General features: G+C 34.7%; 1 protein-coding gene and 1 non-coding gene across 4 annotated transcripts in view; both read left to right on the top strand.

Moving 5' to 3' along the window:
* The first annotated feature begins 12,495 nt into the window (after nucleotides 1-12,495).
* Nucleotides 12,496-21,657, top strand: part of LOC140751037 (uncharacterized) — a 29,932-nt gene continuing 20,770 nt past the window's right edge. Inside the window, exons 1-2 of one of the 3 annotated variants that reach the window (XM_073084848.1) lie at nucleotides 12,496-12,620; nucleotides 12,780-13,328. In XM_073084848.1, the coding sequence (XP_072940949.1) occupies nucleotides 13,236-13,328 (93 nt within the window). In that variant the 5' untranslated portion in view covers nucleotides 12,496-12,620; nucleotides 12,780-13,235. Of the gene's footprint in view, nucleotides 12,621-12,779; nucleotides 13,329-21,657 lie in introns of those variants that run through there. The other 2 variants (XM_073084849.1, XM_073084850.1) reach the window with 2 other exon arrangements.
* TRNAL-CAG (transfer RNA leucine (anticodon CAG)) lies at nucleotides 17,734-17,817 on the top strand. Its single transcript has one exon. It is a non-coding gene; the product is annotated as a tRNA-Leu (tRNA).

A 21,657-nucleotide genomic window follows, 5' to 3' on the forward strand; every position in this document is an offset into this window, starting at 1 on the left:
ATGTTTGAAATTTTTCTTTCTCACGAATTATGTATGTAATGTCTGAATCTGAGAGGAGAACTTTGCCCAGTAGTGGGACAGTGGTGGAAGACGACTCTATAGTTTGTTGTTGATAAATAAATAGATGTTCATGGGCGGCAGAGCTACGGCGGCTACTTTCCACCAAATGGAATGCATGCTCATTTGGTACTTCGATATTACAAAAAATATAAAATAGTAATCATATTACAATCATTATTGACAACCCATGTACCCTCGAAATATAATGCTTGCTCAATGCATGCATGATAATAAAATGTACAAATTTCTTTGAACTCATATCCATGAAAATCGTGTGCTTAATTATATTATTCCTTTCTTCTAATTTCAAAACGAAAACCCAAAGTCACACTTTTTCTTCCAAAACTCGTTTCAAATTTCCCCAAAAGGTTACAAAATAACGAAGGCAGCAAGCTTCTTGCTAAGCCCTCCCCGGGACCCTCGACTCAACCGCAGAATTTTATTAAAACCTTACCTATTAATCTCTGAGACTGTAAACTCATTTTCATGCCGACCTCAAGGAGGTTTTACCATAAATTCCCACTCTTATTACCTCTTTCAGAGGTCCGGTAGCAACGCGAAGGCGTAAATTCTTTGAGGTTTTACAGTTTTACATTTTCATTTTGCTATTCAGAAATGTTATATTTTGTAAAATGTAATAGTGAGTTAGAATTAATATTTTGGGGTTAGTGTCAACGACTATATTATAACGACAATAAATAGCTGAATTCATAATGCAGCGACAAAAAAAATATAACTAATCCATCAACAGTAATCAATAAATAGTCTTTGACAGAGCCCTTCGAAAAACTTTTTAACAAATAAAATCAAAAAATTAGTTAACGTAACGACAATACTATAGAATGAAAAAAATCCTATAAAATAGTCAATATTGACTACATTTTCTTTGAGTTTCCCAATCTCCTTCAAACCCGACAGGTTTATGAATTCAAAAAGATGCGGGCACTTATATAAAAATAAAGGACCCCTTCTTTAAATATAAAAACGCGAGAAAACATCTTTAACCCCAATATTAAACTAAGAGCCGCCCATGAATACCAAATTCGCAGACAGACAGCACAACTCCTGAAATATAGCCTGCGGAACGACTGAAATTTACATGAAACATTTTAATATCAGCCTCTAGCCCACCTGCCCTTTTTTCTCACGCCATAAAAGTACCAAAAAGTTAAATTTGATGCGTTCTCAAACCCGTTATGCCTTTTATGAGGAACATAAAGCGAACATATTCGTGAACGCGACTGAAAAACTGGCCGAAAATAAAATTGAATGTTCGATCGCATGAACAATAAAAACCATAAGTGTTTTAATATTCGTATTTCAAAATAAGAATTGGGTTATGTTAAATTTTTGTTTGGAAATATGGCAGTTCAAGACCTAATTGTATATTTTAAAAGAATATCTGATCAAAACGTGTCGCCTTAATAACATGAGTATTGAGTAAGGATAAGCAGTGTTTTTGTTGTTTTGTTCTTAACTTATTGATAAGTTTGACTGTCACCTGCGTATTCGTTTTTTCAATGTTCATTGTTTAATCAATAATTAAATAATAATAATTAATGTAAAATTTAATGTTTATATATGTTTTTTTTTTTATTTTAAATCAAGAAAATCTAAACACGGTATATTTTGAGATGAAAATAGTATACCAAGATTTCCACACATACAAGGTGACATAAAGAAAGAAAAATATTTTATCTGTCGACAGTAAAGCCTCGAGATTATCACACAGAGGTCTCAGCAAAAGGTGGCTGGGTTGCCATGTCACAACTCTCGAGAAAATTTATGCACATAGCTTACCAAGAGGGCACTCCGTCACAGCCTGGCAACACAGAGCGAGACGCGTGAAAAATATGACAACACTTCAATATGCAAATTTGTTTTATCTGTCTCCATTCTTCTATTATAACAAATATAAGTCTTATTACACGGTAATAGGAGTTGGAGAAATGATTTTTGTTTTTTTGAACCGCAAAATATTTTGTATCGTTACTTGAATGGGATCCGTTGTAAAATGGATTATATTTGTGTGGGTCAAGGCTGTTTTTTGTCGGGTGTTTGTGACAAAAGAATGACCATAATTAAGGGGTAAAACAATGGCAGTGTTAGCGAGTGAGGCCAGTCAGCTCGACAATGGTGATCATTGGTTTTGTCGTATTTTTTCCATTTACGCCGTGTTCGGTGTGCGATTGGAAAGCAATGGCGGGCCGCGCCGTGATTGACAGCTAAGAGATCGATTTGAATTTGGAAGCAAAACATTATATGAACGCAAAAATGAGAATTCGTTTTTAAACTATAAATTGTTATATTTAATGAAAAGGAAAAACGAAAGTAAATATTTTTACTGTGTTTCTTTTAAAGAAATAAATCTTAAAGAAAACACAGAATAAACTAAAAAGATTTTGAAAATAAATACTCGAACTAGGTTTAGAAAAATATTATCTACCAGAAATATTAAAACTACCTGAAACTTACCTAAGCAGCTTAAAAAAGCGTTCTCCAATTATGGACGTACCTACTACATAGTTATTCATAACTTAAACAATAGATAAATGAAAAACTAACCAATATTCCTTAAAATTGTTTTTGATTTAGAACTATCCTCACTGTTAATTTTTTTAATCACCCAAAAAAGCACAGAATTGCTTTACTGAACTCGCTTAAAAGAAAGAAATTGCTTTATTAACTTAACCTTCCCGGACTTCACGTTTTGGTTAGCTTGTGTCAATTTGCAGACACAAATCCGGGATCAAACCCTGCTACAAGCAATACATGTCAATGATCTGCGCCCTCCTCGCTCCAACAAACTCCGAACTTAAATTAATAAGTGTAAAATTGAGCTCTTATTTTTAGATACTGTTTATATTTAATAATATAACTTTTTGTGAAATAACACTGCGATGTATTTTAAATAGTAAAATTGAAATATTTAAAAATGCGACTGCGAAAAAACAGACGTCATCAACCCATTACTGTCCCATAGCTGGGAACGGGTCATTGAGAGCAGAGGAATTTTGGCCATAGACCACTGCGCCGATCGAAGTGCGATTTGATAGACTTCATACACTCTTCAAATTTGTTTTAACGTGTTTTTTTTATAATATAGGGGTAGCAGACAAGCATACAATCCACCTGATGGTAAGTGGCTACTGCCACCATGGACATCTGCAATCAACCCCAGATAGTATTAGATATTCCCACCTGAGGTCGGCTACAGTTCCGCCGCTACCCCTGAGGACTAAGCTGGAACGCCTCGGAAAAGTCTGTCTCCCTTACCACACCCTTCAAACTGGAACATAGTAGCGCCTAACACTGCTGTTATTGACGGTGGCGGTGGTGGTGCCGGAGTCGAACCACAAAGGGTTCTATCACCTTCGAGTCCTACCGTCCGTCCACCTACCGTCTTCAGGAGGTTATCCTTCACCGGTTAAAGAAGTGACTATTCACTTCTAATAGACACATTTTTGAAATTTCAGATTTGCCTAGGATTTTAATGTTTTTCTTACCACCAGGACGTTCTGTTTTTTTTTATAATACAGTTAGTATACACTTAACTCGAAAATTTTCCTTCTATCTGAGATATTATGCTGTTATTTTATGGAAAGAAGGAGGCCACAGGTGTGAATAAAATTGATTGAGTGGTAATCCTATTAAGGGGAGAAAATAACCCTTTACCTTATTTTTCTTGAAGATAACATACCTTCTTAAATTATACTTTTTTCCAAGTGCTGTCTAAAGTAATTTGGTCTACGAGTCTACGGTCTCGTATACTACCACGATAATTATCTATTAGTAAAGTTATAACATTTTTGTGGTTTCTGTTTAGTACGTATTTTAAAATATACTACTAAAGTAGTACCTACACTACACGTAACAATAAGTAACGTACACACGTACATACTTATACACACATTTATACACATTAATATAGATCTGGTGGTCATTAATAAATTACATATAGTAGCTAGTGTTAATAAGTGATCGTACTTTATTATTATTTGAAATACTCATAAAATGTAAATCCGTAATTGGCTTTAAGTAGATTAAGCATGAAAATTGTATAATACTTTAAGATGTGGATTTTGTTGATAAATAAAAAAAAATAAGTATTAGATAATACTCACGATTATGTGGCGCGTTATACAGGTCGACAGGAAGGGTTATGTTATCACTATAGGTCACACTCTTCCATCTTGAATTTCACTTTATATTGAAAAGATTATTAAAAACATTCTTTTCACAACAATCATCACACACAATATATCGACGGGAACAACGAATCTTCTTTATAATGGCAGTAGACATAGTTTATTATTGAAATAATATTCTTCATTATCGTGTGTAAATGAACAATTAAACATTGGTTTAATTGTTCATTTACACACTTATTTGAAATGTCCACTGATTTGTAAAGTTTCACAAGATTATTAATGATACAGCAAATTGTATCACTCACTGGTTGTCATTCTACGACAAACTACCACAGTTCCAATTTTGAAATACTACGAGTATTTCAAAATTGGAACTGTGGTAGTTTAAAAAGAAAATACATATTCTATTATCTATGGTGCATACTGAACGCCGCCTGCGACATATTTAATATTTACATCGCCATGCGTTCATTATACGAAATCGTCTCAAAAAATGTCTTCCTGATCCAATCACCAATCCAACCAATTGTTAAAGTTTTAAAACTGGAAATCCAATTGTTTGTTTGAATCCAAGTCGAGGAGCGCAAACATTTGTTTAACCAATCGCAATTAGATAAGTCAGGGATGAATAAATAGGCCGCCCCGAGCGGAGGATTGACTGAAACAATATCTTGGACCACCGCTACTCAACTTTAAAAAGAAAAATATTTAAATTATTTTTTTCTTAAAATAGTGCCAAAGTTTGTCTCAAATATTTATTTCCATAAATATAATTTTAGCACAAAGTAGTAATTATTATTGACTAATGTTGTATAAAATTTTGAATATTGTTTTTGTAAATACAGTTGTGTTTCAATGCATTTTGGAAATAAAAAAGTCGAGAGTGTTACAAGCCGATTTTAAAACATGTTTTGGTAATGACTAAAAACTAATTATCAAATTATTTATAATATACGTGGTGAGTTTTATTTTTTTTTTGATAATAAAAAAAAATTCTCAACATGTACACAGCGCTTAACTAAGTACAACTCAAAGGATCTTCAAACTTACAGTTTGAGAGTCTCTGCCTTGAACCGATCGCTCCCGCTGAAATTTTTGCACGTTACTTATTCATGGACATTACTTATGCATGCAGCAGCGAAAATATTACAAGATTTTAATGAAAGAAATATTAATTTTAAGGTAAGTTTTCTTTGCGGTCGCGGCGGGCGAAATTAAGTTTGGTCTGGCAATTCTGGCGTAAATACTGGGATCCTCGGCCCCAGCGCCTCGCTGATTTATGGTCTTGTCATACTACTCGCTGTTTTAGAATTGAGTTAAACGAGACTAAAAATGAGAAAGAGGATATTACAGGAACATAAACACGTAAAGTTGAGTAAGAAGTTAATGTTTTAATTTAAATGTTTCTTTGAGACTTTTCCAAAAACCTTCCTACATTTTTCTTTTTCCACCCACAGCTAAGTTTCTAGATCTTTTCTACGTAACTACGAACATACCATAAAAAGTATTACAAAAGCATAAGCGCGATAAAGATTGTATTCAAAGTCGAAAGATATATAAACAGATAAGAGTTTAATAAAACAATTCACTCCATATATTAAAAAAAAACCTTAGAACTTAAGATCTAGATACATATTTTTCTTAGTAAAACTTTTATTATTGCGATGTAATAGTGATAAATTTTAAATATCCTTCTTTTTTACTGCAAACACGTTTAGCTAGATGTATTTATCGTTTATCGCCAATAAAGTTGTAGTGAAACGAGATCATTATGGAATATGCTCAGCGAACTCGGGCGAGTCCTGGCGAAATTTTGTGTTAGACTACTTTGTGGAAATAAACTTTTAGACGTTCCGAGAAAATATTAATGCTGTAATTTCAAAGCCAACGGGGCTACGCTTCGAAAATAGTGGTTTTATCGTAAGCAAGTTTCAGACACATAATCTTTCAGTAACATACTTCATACTACTTTACGTATTTATCGGTTAATTTTTGGAAACTTTAAAAAGATACCTAAGAGACGAAATGTGATGTCATAGTATAAATTTAAAAAGAGATCTATAAATTTTATTAATATTATTTTGTTACTTTAGTGATCAGCATAACGCCATATATACCTAGTTGGAATATGTGGCATATAAAATATAGTAATTTTATTAGCTAGTTTAAGACTAGGTTCTAACAGTATTAAGCGGATTTAATACTATGGTACGTCTACTACACAACTTGGTTTGACATGTATTGTTTCTTACTTTACCAGCTAAAACTGACAACTTAGTAATAATTTAATTATATAAGATCCTAAAAAATGTAATCATTTTTTCCATAAAGCTTGCAAAGATGAAGACGTAACAGAATATAGTCAACGCACTTTATTCAAATCGGGCGTCGGGAGCAGTTGAGGCGTAAAAATATGAATATGATTTCCGCGTTCACTTACAAAACTTTCCGCGCCAAATGAACCATATTTCGGTCCATAACACCCGTATTATACAAAAAAAGGAAAAAAGGTAAAGCGTCTATTAACACTGCGACAAAAAATCGCAGTCCCTTTGCGATTGATTTGACGTTTTAGAGCGAGTTCGAGATAAAAAGCTTTATTATTTTCCTACTTATAAGATAATAAATACCTCATATACCTCAATAAAGTAAATACCTCAGAAAAGCTATTAGGAAACCTCGTTTCTTTAGGGTCATGAGCAAAAAAATACAATTAATTATAAAGCGGCTATTCACCCTAAGCGGTATTTAATACCGATACTCCCCGTTGCGTAAATCTTTGTCACAGTTAAATGAATACAACTACACCAAAAACCCAGAGACAAAAACTAAATGTAAATTAATTATTTCGACGTCTGATACACTTATTTTAACATACTACTTATATGAGCTTTTACAGTAAACGTATAATGAATGGGCAGCATTATTCAAAAAGCGTCTTAAAATAGCAAGGAGGGAAGCACCTTAACTTTTTATATACATTCGAACGCAAATGAACTGAAACTGTCTCACAGATGCTAAAAAGTTATTCTTTTCACGCTTTTAGGGTTCTGTAGGGTTTTGGAAATGCTAAGAGTAAGAAAATATATTAAGAGAATGTAAATGAAATACGTATTAGGTACTATGAGGTATTAAGTATTATTATGTTTATATTATATTATTAAAAATATGCAATTTTCATATATAACATATCACTAATTTAATGTCATAAAAATAGAATTGCTTTTTAATAAAAGAATGTCATTATTATAGTAATTGAATATCTTATAAAATTTAATCGAGAAATATTTTAAAATAAAAAAATACATTATTGTCATCCATACAATTCTTTAAAGGGTTTTTGTACTGAACCAGCAAGCTTTTTCGCCGAATAATCAGCAAAGCATTATATTTTTATTTCCCTCACTAAGTTCTTGTGGTATGTAAATTAGTTTCATTGGGGGTTCCAGACAAGCACACATACAAAGAAACATAGCTGTAAGTACCCACCGTTATGTCATGACTAAGTAACTATTTTAAATCACGACAAAAAAAAACATTTTTCAACGTCAATATGTAACATATAAACACTTACTATAAATATATGCTATATCCTTACTAACATTACAAACGGGAACATCGTTTTTTCATGTTAATACCTTTCACTTTTCTTTTGTATTTAACATAAGTATAAAACGAGATAAAAAGAAAAAAGTTCCTGAAAGTGAGTAAAACATAAATCGTTTAGCATTATTATAAATAATAATATTAATGTCTTAGCTATTAGATGTCTTTTTTTCTACTAATAGTACCAATCAAATAGAAATTTATCGAAATGTTGAAAACAAACCGAATATACAGCTTCCAAACAAAATAGAACGGAGAGCTACCTCTCCGGCGCATTAATTTGAATAATTTGCAGTATTTTCGGAGGAAATTCATCATTTCCCCGCTTTATATTCCAACGCTTAGCGAGGAAGCTTCGGTACTTATGGAGCATGGAGTTCGCAGGTCACACAAATAGAAGTGAGATTTAATTTGGACTAGATTTTGACCATCCTACAGCCTATTTGAAGTGAAGTGTATATTATCGCCTAAAGATATTATTCGCCGACTCTATTGGGATTTCATATGCTTGCTATTTATATGAATCAGTTCAAACTTCAAAATTTTATACCAGAACATAGCAACAAGGATCTCTTCATGAAGTATATGTAGAAAGTATGGCACCACCGAAGTTGAAGCCCAAAAATGTTAAAGGTACATTACTCACAGAAGTATCTGGCCTCATCGCTACATTTTCTTCAATCCTATAGTAACAGCAGCTTTGCAGCTTTATTCTGATAAAAAGTATTTGGCGTTCCATAAAGTCATTGCATAAATTGGTCGACACAGTAACAATATGCGATTAACTTTTTGTAAATCCGTTTCGTGAGTTCAACTTGGTATTTGATTTTTACCGATTACAGTGACGACTTAAGTACGAAATTTAAATATTATAAGCCCTATATCATATTCTACATAGTTTTGAAGTATACTTCTCATACAAGACAAGATACATAATATAATGATGAAATAAGTAAGAAGGATAAATCTTCAGTCCATATTCATCTATCTCGCTCGCACGTACTTCCACCTGATTTACCAACAATATTCCGGACATCCATCATCTATAAATAACGGTCTCGACCGCCCTGAGCCTTATCACCCGCGATAATCATATACAGGGTGGTGGTACTTGCGAGAACTGGGGGTAGTTAACGCACAACGCCTTGAGAAGAAAAGTTTTAGAAACAAAAATAAATGACGGCTTCTGGTTGTCGACGTATCAGTCCGATATGCTGAAGGTTCTGGGTTCGATTTCCGGTCATGTAAACATTGAATGTCTAATTTGACTTTTGTTCTCTCTAAACGTTTTCTACACTCACAGCCCCACACTGGGATTACCTGTATCGTGGATGCTATGGACACACACAGAGACAAATACACAAACACCAAACCCAGAAACAGAAATCTAAATTCATCATTTAGATATCTGTCTAGGCGGGGATCGAACCCGGGACCGTCAGACGGGTATGGTGACAGCTCTTCCACGCGGGTCGTCAAATCTGAGTTATGTGTAATCATCTTTGTGTCTGCTTTTGCATCAATTGCTTAATGTTTTAATGCATCGTTCATAAAAAAATTCATGATGTATTCAAGAAAAGCACTTCTATAATATGTATTAAAGAAGCTGCTGACCGAACCATACGAACAATGTAAAACCATTAAGCAATTATCATTTTTTTAACGGTACAACAAAAAATGTGAGAATTTGATTTTCATAATTATGTCATATCGCGTTTTTTCCAATTAACAATGATGGACTCTGAAAAAACAACAACTACTCTGAGGATTCCGTAATCCAACTTCGAATAACTTATCAGAAATCAACAAGCATTCTCGAAACAACCATAACGTAGTCATTCAATTAGATAAGTGTAGAGGCACTCGCCACAATCAATTCCATCGAGCCATTCAATTTGGCGAGTTTTATTTTATCTGCGACGCACGGGGAATGGCTGTCTTCTGTTTAATTCCCCCTCGCATACATTACGCTGTTTGTTTTTGCTACATTAACATTTTTATGACTAAACTGAGAGGAATCACTCGCTAAAATGACACCAAGTTACATTTGCACCATCTTAAGCGACGAGTGTTCGTAATGTAAACGGTTTAGTGGTTGAAATTGCATGATGATGTTCTGGCTTACATTTTTTGTGGTGTGGTGCTTGTATGGTCTTCAGATGCTTGGAGTGTAGAACGATATTATAAACTTGTAAGTTAGCAATGACTAAAAATATACTAAAGACAAACCTAACAGACAGAAAAATAGAAACTACTAATTTTGTATACTGAAAAGTATTGTTATCGGTAAATCTTAATACAGGCCCTGGATCAGGATATTTTTAATGTAGTAATAGTTAACGAGCAAGCAATTTAATGTTAAGTAGTAATGTTAACATTAAGAGTAAATGTGACAAACTACAATGTTCTAATGAACAGAAATAACGTCGGTGTTGATGTAGATGAACTACGATTGTTTTTATTACCATTTTCAAGTGTTTGAAACGAAAGTTAGGTTAGCTTGAATAGTTTTCGACTGTCGCCATGATGAAATACAAACTCCAGTGAAAAATAATATTAAAACTGCTTTATAAATAGACCAACATACTTTAACCTAACTAGCCACAACAAAACACAAAGCCTCATAAACAACCTTCCCAAACAGCGCTTGTTCCAAAATTAAGTTTTGGAAGCATTTAAGTGGTTTCAAAAATCACGTTACGAAGTTAGGGACGGTACAATCTTCTCGCATACATTAAGCGAGGTGTGCTCAGACTAAAACAAAATCATTATTCAAATCCTCTGAATAATGTTTTCAGGAATCGAGACAGAGTTCCGTGAGTCGTTTTTGAATTTTAATACGGACTGTAACAAGTTTCAGTCGTCAAAGGAGATCGGTGCGACTAGCTGGCGCGAGCTCATGAGTGGGACGGACATGTAGACGTTTTAAAGAAACGATATATGTTAAGTACATATATCGTTTCTTTTTTAAATATAATTTTCTTAAATATAATTTTGTTGGTCAGATATTGAACATAATAATGATGATAATTGCCACCCATATAAGACAAGTCGTTATGTATTGTATATGGTTTCAAGAACTCATGGACATCTAGTGAAGCTTACTGCCGTGACGCGTTTCCTACTCAGGTGCAGTAATGCATTAGTACAATTTGGTAACATCCTTCAAGTTATACGATTCCTTAACAAATTGATATTTTTGATGTTAATTGGCAAAATTTTATCACTTCCGTAAATAATCTACCTACACCCTTGGCACAATGAAAATCATTCAAAGATCTAAGGACATTTCCAACTTTATAAAGTTTCCAATATTGCTCGAAAAATGTCCACTTTACTCTTGTGCTCGGTACGTCCCGATCAAAGCGGCGTGATCAAAGGACGTAGTGTCCAGCTAGGGTAATTAGGCACCTTGGAGCCACCCGCCACGGACGCCCTCTGGGGGACAACTTCACTAGTTATAGTTGTGAAGGAAACGCGACGGAAGCTTTGAAGTCAACATCGATAGATTCATAATTTCTTCGGAAAGATAAAATGTTATTTCAATCTAATTTTATAATCTTTGTTCACAACTGTTCAATATTTGCGTTGAGGCGTTACTTAACTGTTAAGTTCGGGATTTAATAAATAAAAAGTCTGATATGTATAGATTCTTTAAAAGTTGTGACGAAAGTTTGCAGACGGGCTAATGTATAATACGTTCGCTCTGAAGCGCTGAGGCTACTTCAAAAACTATTCTACAAATTTACAAACTTTTCTAGCCTCATTGAATATAACGAAAAAGCGACTAATATTTGATTGAAACTTAATAGCAAGTGAGTTTTTGTATAATAGGTGCTCATAATACATAATACCTCATAAGCTGCAATGATTAGTGGACAATTCTTGTTTCTACTTCACCTGTATTTTGTTTCATAAAACAAGCCCTTGTCAAGTTTCAGCATTGTCGATGCAGAATATCTTTTAGTTGGCGACCAAGGTACACATTGTCGTATCAAATTTAAATATATTCATGTTTTCTCCTTTGGATAGAATAGTTAAACAACGGAACATTAATGCAATGGATCTTAAATCGTATACATCAATAACAAAAATAATATTTCCGATCATACAATAGGTATAAAATTTCAAGTGAAAATAATTTGGTAATTATGTCTCTGTGTTAAATTTCATGAAAAAAGTAATTAGGCAACGTTGAATGAATGAGTGAATATTTCTTTAGATCGTACCTTTAGGTAGGATCCTAAGGTGAATCCAACTTCTATTCGAATAATTTACAAATAGATTGTTGAATTGACTTGTTCAATCATTTCGTTGAGAAAGAATATTGTATTGATTTGCTAATGAAGGGTACATTCTTTAATCAGAAATGTATCATGGGAATTTGTTAAGACTATGACTTTATTTATAGCTCGTAGCTTTATAAATGGTGTCGATTATGACACTTGTGAGTTCCATTACGAAAGGGCACAGCGAGTTTTTACTGAGGATGATCGCGGCGACCACCCGTCGTGACGAGAGCCACCGACGATCGGCGGTCACTCGGTCATTACTGCCCTCGTTCCTCTATGAAATATTTATGACGACTCCCATAATAACGCCGGCGACGATATCATTATACTTTGTGATGGGGGTGTCGGGCGGGGCGGAATTTCTGAACGCTCCTTACCATTGCAAAGTCGCAATCGCGAACGCAACGGTACCCGCCACGGCGAAATTTAAAAGAATTTCCGCAAAGGTAAATGTAAATATCGTTTGAAAAGTTGGATTTTCGATTTGCGAGACGGTGCAGCGATGACACGCGTGAGTATTTTAAAAATTCCGCAAACATCGACGATCCGGCGGCTGTGCGCAGACGCGGGCCCCGGATCGTCCATATTAACTTGTTAATTAGGTCCATAATACGACTTGCAGATGAGCTACAGAGTTGTGAAGTTGAATACATAAAAAGCCCTTTTTCAGCGATCGTATGCATTGTCGGGCGGCGTGGCGCGGCAGTTACCAGCTCGCAGCCGGGAGGCGAGCCTATATTGTATTTCGTACGTCCCACCAGCCACCAGAAGTTTGCCTGTTCATAAATAAACGCGAACGGTATTCAACAGCCCTTGGTGCTGTATGCATAACGAATTTGAAGGAGGCAAACTTGGAGGCTCTGCTGACTGGGATGGAGTATAAAATTCAGTAACAACATGGTGGAGGTTTTCATTCGACGGTCCGCTGTCGTAGAAGACATAGCTCCGTCATGCTAATTAGTGATCAGTGATTAATCGGTGAAGTGCGTGCGACGACCGTTGGGTTTGAATCGGTACTGTTCGGTTCGTTTGTCGCTAGCGTGCGAAGTGCGGAAGTGAGCTGAGAGATTCAAGTGGTTATTTATGCAAATGAGTTTTGAATTTGTGGAAGGAAGTTGAGGAGAAAATGCAGTTTTGTTACGGTGCTTTGTGCAATGAAGCGTCGGCGGGGACGGCGGGACCGAGGGCGGCCATCTTGCGGATGCTGTCAGAGAAGTGTGTGAGTACCGCGCGGCCGCCAGGCGGCGTGCGTGTCGCATTCAACTGACGAAATAATAATGGCGGACCGTGCTTTGCTTGTGAATATTTTTACATTCATTTTTCCGATCCATTTAGATACTTTGATCTATGTTTAGAATTTAAGAGACCAAAGTAAAAGGGAGTTACGTGTAGAGGAAGGTGAAGTCAAACGAAACTTTTGGGTTTATATTTTTCGTACCAACTTTTGAGTCACTGAGTTATTATGTTTTAAAAGTACAAACAACTCATGATCGATCCTTTTTGCTGGACATGGGTTTCAGATTTAGGGTCTAGCCAAATGTACGTGCTCAATTTAATTTACATTTGAGGACCTTTTTACTGAATTCTCAGGCATGTAAGTTTCCTCACGATGTGTTCCCTCAGCGTGAAGTAAGAGTAAACTGAAGTAAATAAATATACCATGACTACATCAAAACAAGAAGTAATATATTACGGCATGCCCTAGAAGTCTAAGTTTTACGAGGCATCAATTTCTGTACCTGTTCCCTTGTGTTATTCCCAAAAAAACTTTTTAATTGTCTTGTCAAAAACCAGTGCCACCAACACATAGGTGAGAGTCCCCTTGACATATTATTTTCTGCACCAACGCTTACATCCGACATTCGGAAATGACATCACGGCAGCGCACCAGATTTATTTACCTCTCCCTAAAAATCTTACAGGCATTCGGTAATCGAAATAAGGGTGGGTTTCCTATAGCGTTATGTTTTCGAATGGTGTTTATTACTTGGGTGACACACCAGGTCGTGACGTATGGTTATCCAATCTGAATGCAGTTCTGATTTTGAATTGGATGTATGATAATGGGTTCGTATTACGCGTATGTTTTCGTGAATGTATAATCAGGATCTTTGTTTTGTTTTTTCAATGGAGGTTGTGGAAAAGGGAAATATTTAGGTGAAAAATTCAATTTTATTTTTAATTTGGGGAAACGCGGAAACAACTTATTTTGTTTTTTATTAAAGAAACTGAAATATGAAATAATCATAGGTACTGTTCGCCTATAGTTCACCTAATGGAATGGCCATATTCTGACCATGAATAATAAACATCTTAAATCGACCCTAAATAGCATTGGAGTTTTCTCTGACCACGATGCATTTTTATACCATCGAGCGTACATTCCACCTGATGGTAGGTGACCACTGCCGCCCATTGTCATCCTTGTTCTTTATAGAGCCGGTTACATACGACTCATATGTTCATCTTGTTCTTTATAGAGCTGGTTACATATGACTCATATGTAACCATCTCTATAAAGAACAAGGATTCTATCTAAAGCCCACCACACTTGCGTGGCCACTACTACAATCTAAAATGGTCACCTCTATGTAAGTCAGCTGACATCTATACCCTTCCAACGAAACACGAAAAACTCCAGAAATACGTGTGGTAGTGGTCCTTTCCCGATCGAATCATACTGGTTCTACCACATGTTAACCATTTTCTACCACTTTTGCGATTTTACTATTAGGCTATACATGTCCTCTAGTCCAGTCCTGTCCAGCGGTACGAGTAGATACCGCTGAGGAAAAGAAAGTCGGAATGTCACGTGTGTAACACCATTTAATCTTATTATTATTTGCTGCAAATAATTTAGCCTTTTTTAAGCAAACTTCTAAACTTAGTAGTTAATGAGACATTCTAGTTTACATCCATAGACTGCAATGCCTACTTAATTTATGATATTCTACGTAGATGCTTATTCTCTTCTTCTTATCGACAAAGTGTATACCATATTTCCAACTTGCCATAATCTAAGTCGAATGTCTGAAACAGGTCGGGAAATAAATATGCCTCATAAGTGCAGAACACACGCAGTACCGGTCATTAGCAGCTGATAAGGCTAACGATTATGACCCTAGTTTTGTTAAGGAACTGATTGACGAGAGCCATTTTTTTTTCGAATAATTACTGAATATTAAGAAAGCAGCATTGACGTAATCGTTATAAGACATCAGTTCACTTAGTATGAGTTTTTACGTTTTTACAAAAATGACTGGTTTTGTATTTGTTTACGTATTTACCCATACATTTCCAATCAGTTCTGATACAGTCCGCTAGGGTTGATAGGGGCTCCTTAAATGTGACTCCAGAGGAATCATAGTCTTTTCTGTCAAATGTTCAGCGTTGCTCTGTGGAAGTTTAAAGGGTTAGTTCAACTCAGTCATCAGGTTTAGGAACGCAGCTGTGACCTTCCTCAAGTAGGACTTATATTTATCTGAGGTTGATAACGGATGTCCATGGGCATCATTAACAGAGCGACTCGACTCGTGTGAATCGCGTGTATGAGGAAAGAAATTACGAATAGCACACTCATCATAGACATAGGCAGTCTAAAAATAAATCAAATGATACCAGAGACAGACAAAATCGTCTCTAAAAGTGAATACGTCAGAAATAACGATCATATTCACTCAGTCGTAACTATAAATCATCGCCGTTCCCACGACAGCCGCCGGGCGATTTATGTGCGACTTCTAACGACTTGGTACCACTTCATTGCGATTTTCCACATTTGCAAAAAAGGAAATGATAACACTTATTGTTTCGCGAACAAAATAGTGCGTGAAAAAAGTTTCGCTATCTAGAATGATGTCACATTAAACCAAATTTATAGATGTTACTTTATTGTCACTTTCACACGGTTATTATCCTCTAAAGTTTTGTAATCAACGTAATGGATAGGTTACTTTGATTACAAAACATTTTTCTTACCGCACCTTTTTCTTAGCAACAAAATTTTAATGATATATTCTAGTTAAAAAATCTGTGCAGGCAAGCATAGAGATTTTCTAATTTACTAGCAAGTAAAACACTTGCAATTGAGGTAGAATTTGTGTTATTTTGGGGTTAGTTGTACATCGTCATAAACTGCACTTAGCGACCACATATTTACTTTATATCTAGATGAATTAATGAAAAAGCTGTGGTATGACATGGCTCTGGAATTTTTGTAATTATTTATTTCAAAAAACTTAACACGAACACTTAATACTCAATAATTAAAGATAATAAAATAAAAGACTTCATCGTTCTTCTACGAAAGCAGCTTACCTACTTCTTCCTTGTAACGGCAATGTTAAGTAACACTGTGTAATAGTTTGATTGGTAAATACAATAGCTACTAGCATTTAATATTGCAATCCTTTTGAAGTTTAATAAAACAATTGACCGACATTGATAACTAACGATTTGAAGGTTATAAACTCGTACTACTTAAATTTCATATAAACCAAAATAAAATATAATTCAGAATCTCCTGTTAGATATAGGAATCGTCGAGGAGCAATATAGTGTCAGCTCGCAGTTCACATCGGAAGCCGCGTCTCGGTAATGCGCGGTTGCGCGACGCTCGAGGCGCTAACCGGCGCGCGCGCACGCTTCTCCTACTCCCACGGTCCGTGTATACAGGGTGATATTAATATGCAATAGAATTAGCAAATGGTTTTACTCAATTAAATTTCGAATTGAGTACTTCTGTAGTATCTTCAGTATCTAGTATCGTACAGGTTCTGAGGACTAAATACGAACACATGTAAGTTACTCCTGACTGACCTGATTACACCATTTACAGCAGAAAAAAGTACTACGACGCTTTTTAAAACAGAAATAAAGATATTGCTGCTACAGACAAATTATATCCACACTAGTTATAAACATCCATCTTTATAATATACGACTAGCAGTCGAGTAGGTATGCAGTCCACTTAATAGAAAATGAATACTGCCGCCCATGGACATAGTTTATCAACCTCAGACAAGATTAGATTTCTATCTGATGTTCGCCACAGATGCGACGCTACCGCTAAGGATTAAGCTGGAACGCCTCGTAAAGGTTTGTCTCCCTCACCACACCAGAAAACCAGAACACAGCAGCGCTTAACGCTGCTGTATGAGACAGAAATAGATTTGGCGGTGGTGACGCCAAAGTCCTACCACAAAGGATTCTACTAGTGTATGAAAAATAATTACGTATATTATAATATTTTCGGGCAATTGAGACATTTTTATATAGATACATTATGCGTATTTATAGCGATAGGCGGTTTCAGTTTATTTAGGTATAATAAGTTCTCCCAATATCTGGATCCAGTTAATTGTTACTTTCTTAAGTTATCAATTGCTTAAGTTAGTAAGAAATAATAATATGTACATACATCGCTATAGTACCTACAGTTCATTATATTACAACTTTTTTATTGAATCGAGTTGAATTTGGAGTCAGTATTACAATACGTTTCCATGGTAGGTATACTAAAAATAATATTTGTATTGAACAATTGCATATATATGTATGTACTTTGTACGTATAAATTGAATATGACGGTCAATTGATAGCAATTTTGCAGCATTGTACACATGTTAGGATGACCGAGCGGTCTAAGGCGCTGCGTTCAGGTCGGAGTCCACTTCTGTGGGCGTGGGTTCGAATCCCACTTCTGACAACTATTTTGTTATAATTTCCAAATTGTAGGTCGTTCGGAAAGTAATTTAGTTTTTTTCCCGATAGAGGATTTAATTGTATTTTTTCACAGCTAACTTCACACGTAAGTCGCATTGTCATTATATGTTTAACAGCTGATATAGCAAGGCTTGTGTGTGAATAAGTTCAATTGGTTTTATGCAATAGTTTTTGGTGGGTGCCCTTTTAAATATGGAGAGCAATAAGCAGCACTTTGGTCATATTTTACTTTTTTACTATAGAAAAGGTAAAAATATTGTTAAAGTCAGAAAAAAATTAACTAATGGGTATGGAGAAGATGTGTCGTCAGTACGCCAGTGGCAGAATTGGTTTACAAAATTTAGATCCGGAAATTTTGAAGTCGAAGATGCACCACGTTCTGGTAGGCCGATTAAGGCTGATAAAGGCATTAGTTAATGCAAACCGGCCAATAACAATACGTGAGATCGGCCAGAGTTTAAATTTATAGAAATAAACCGTTTATGACCACTTGAATGGCTTGGATTTAAGCTTGAAGTTCGATAATATATGAGTCCACCGATTTCTCACAATGAAAAATTTGCGTCGTCGCGTTGACGTCTATGATCTGCTCCCGAAACGTCACGAAAATGATCCATTTTTGAAGTGAATAAGTTACTCTACCATACCTTCCATATTCTCTAGATCTGGCGTCTTTAGATTATTACTTTTTCCGATCACTGCAATATTTTTGGACAGTAAAACCTTTACTTGAAATAAAGAGGTCAAAAATCACCTGCAACAGTTTTTAGCATGAATTAACCAAACAAATTAATAACGTGGAATCACGTTCCTACCAGAAAGATGGCTTAATACATGCAGATTACAATATATAATTTTATAAAATATTTATTCATTATACGAAAATTGTCTTTCATTTTCACAAAAATAAACGAAATGACTTTCCGAACAACCCAATAGAATTGAATAATACAGGGTGTGTTTATTTTTTCCTCAATGAACTCGTTCGTCCCGGCTAAGGAAATTGATTTTTAAAAATCAAATGAAGCTGTTTTATTTTTTATCAAAATCGGCCTCTTAACTTCTTCCAGCATTTTACTTTATTTCTAGTACTTTCGGATTAGGCCCTGATGGCCTATTTAAAAAATTCACCTTGTATACATAACTGCATTTACAATGCTGATTATATTATTATATTGCCATAAAATATCATGTAATTCTATAAAGCTATTCTAACAAAATATAAATAAAAACAACACGCTGTACTTACTATTCTGTTTAAAGTCCGTGCGCGTCGGGCGACTGTTTGCTCAACGCGCGATTATCCGCGATCGGTACAGATCACGATGCGCTTGCTACTTGCGACACAGCTCCACCACGCAAACTGTGGACAAAAACAATATTGTGTCGAGAATGTCTTAAACGTTGATTAGTGTGCAGACGGTGTATAAAATTTTATTCAGTAATTTATACGGTAAGTAAACGTAATTATGGACGTGGTTAAGCTTTTATTCCATTACAAATGTTCGAGGCCTACAAAAAGATTTTTGTGACAAGATAATATTATGTGTTTATCAGTTGTTAAGTACTGAACGTTAACTTTATAAAATAACTGAAACCATGTTAACTCTTTCTTTCAGTAATTTGTGACTTTTAGTTTTTGCCGATAAATAAATACTATCTCAGCTATTCTCATGCACGCATCATCTGAAAAAAAGGTGAAAAAAGATGTTATTAAGCCGATAATTTATTAATTGTGTAGACATTTTGAAACATTTTGGTTAGTTGTTTAACTAAGTACAAGCTACATAAATAGAACCTACATCCACACAAATACACCGCTACGTATCTATACGTATTAATTATCCAAGTAATGTACCTATTTCGACAAGTTCTCATGCTAAACTGCCCACTGGGCTTTGATCGTGTTCTCGCGATTATTGGCTCTTCACGTGTATCATACTAGTGTGTAATGGCACTAGATTCTGTACATACTTGCCATTACCTCCATAGAAAAATTCTTCACGATTCAAAACGGTGCAAAACTGAAACTAAAATGGAAAACTAAATTGTGTGTTACTAAAATGGAATTATGTTTTTTCCGACGATTGAACTGATATCACACCGCACTTAAAATAATCAAAAACGTATGTTGTTGTTCGTTAATTATTTCTTTTTATATATGTATTAGTTTATAACTTATTGGAGTAAATCCAGTTAGTCTAATATTACAACACAAAAACATTGAGGCGTTTAACTTATATTTAGTGCACAGGTGTAAGGACGCATTTAAGCAATCTACTTACGGAAGTATCTGCGGAACATCATACTCGTAGAAACCAATCCAATTGGGGGTTGATAACAGATGTTCACGTCTACTTGTGACCACATATCATATAACTTACTGATACAAAAAAAAAATCCTCGGAAAGTGTGATAAAAAATCTTCAACATTTTTAATAGACCGAAATAACAAAATGGAAAATGAACTTACCAGAACATCACTAATTAAGGAAACGTACAAAAATGACACAACACATTTAACAATTTCACATTTCCTTAGACAGGAAAGGACGAAACGACAATTGGAACAAAAGAGTATACCATACATTACAGCATCCCTATCTCCCAGGGGACCTCGGCGCCTATAAATCTCTCTAAGTAACGCACCCGTAGCATTTTGTACTTTTTAACGGGACCAAACCACATTTTTATTCAAAGTAGCCACTTAGTAAATAAAATATGTCCGTATATAAAACAATGAAGCCGGAAAATGTCCTCCTTCCTTGATTTTCCTCTTTTGTCTTTTTTGTAGAGCGAGGCAGAGGAAACGACAAATGAAGTACAATTCGTGCTCATAAAAAGTATAACCGTCGTAACCGTATAACCGTCGTTGTTTCATATTTTTGTAGGACAAACTCGTGTAATTTCGTTGTAAAGATATTTTCTATGTATCTGATCTGAACATGTATTCTATCATAATCAAATGAAATGCACATGTATTTACTTTTTGTATAGGCCTACGAAGGCACTTAAAAATTTTCAGTTACAATATTTTTTCTTATAGATACTTCTACGCGATCGGAATAATAAATATTACAGTAAACAGTTTTATCTCGAATTTGATTATTCTCATGTGCTGTTGACACGAAAGAATATATAACTCGTATAAATGAGGTAACTTTATTATTGAGTTGTATTAATTGTTTTTAATGATTGTCTTTTGATTAATAAAAATACTAGTTTATTATATTTGATTTGCTTTGTATTATTATAGAAAATTGTATAGTATTTTAATTATCACTTAAAATACTACAACATACACTTATTACACCATTATGCTTCACTATAAATAAAAGGTATTAAGAATTTGAAAATTACGATAGTATTGAATTACTAATTTGGTTAAACGTCTAAACTAAAAGAAGCTACTCGCACTTTGGTTTTTTTTTTTGTATAATGAAGACGTATTTTAAGCCAAGATTATTTATTATCTCTTCGAATAGATCTTCCGTCCCAAAGAATGTTAATTACATATACACAAAAACATGTTTTTTGTAACAAAAGTACTTTTTAAAAACATTTTACTTTTATTTGGCAGCAAGTGTACGGTTTTGGTCGGTAATGGCACCGAAAAATGTTTAGTTGTAAACAAATTTGCATTTGTTTGCAGCCCTTTTGTAGTATACCCTGTTGTTTTTAATTTTCCGACAAAGCCGTTAATGTATTTAACGATAAAACAAGTTAATTACAAAAGGCAACATAAAATTGTAAAAAATTAAAAATGTATAAAAAGCCAAACTTGTATGAATATTATTCTTTTAAGAAACTTATACATACATTC

Source organism: Epargyreus clarus, unplaced genomic scaffold (assembly GCF_041222505.1).
Source record: "Epargyreus clarus isolate Ecla_fem2 unplaced genomic scaffold, WU_Ecla_fem_2.2 ptg000021l, whole genome shotgun sequence".
Classification (NCBI taxonomy): domain Eukaryota; kingdom Metazoa; phylum Arthropoda; class Insecta; order Lepidoptera; family Hesperiidae; genus Epargyreus; species Epargyreus clarus.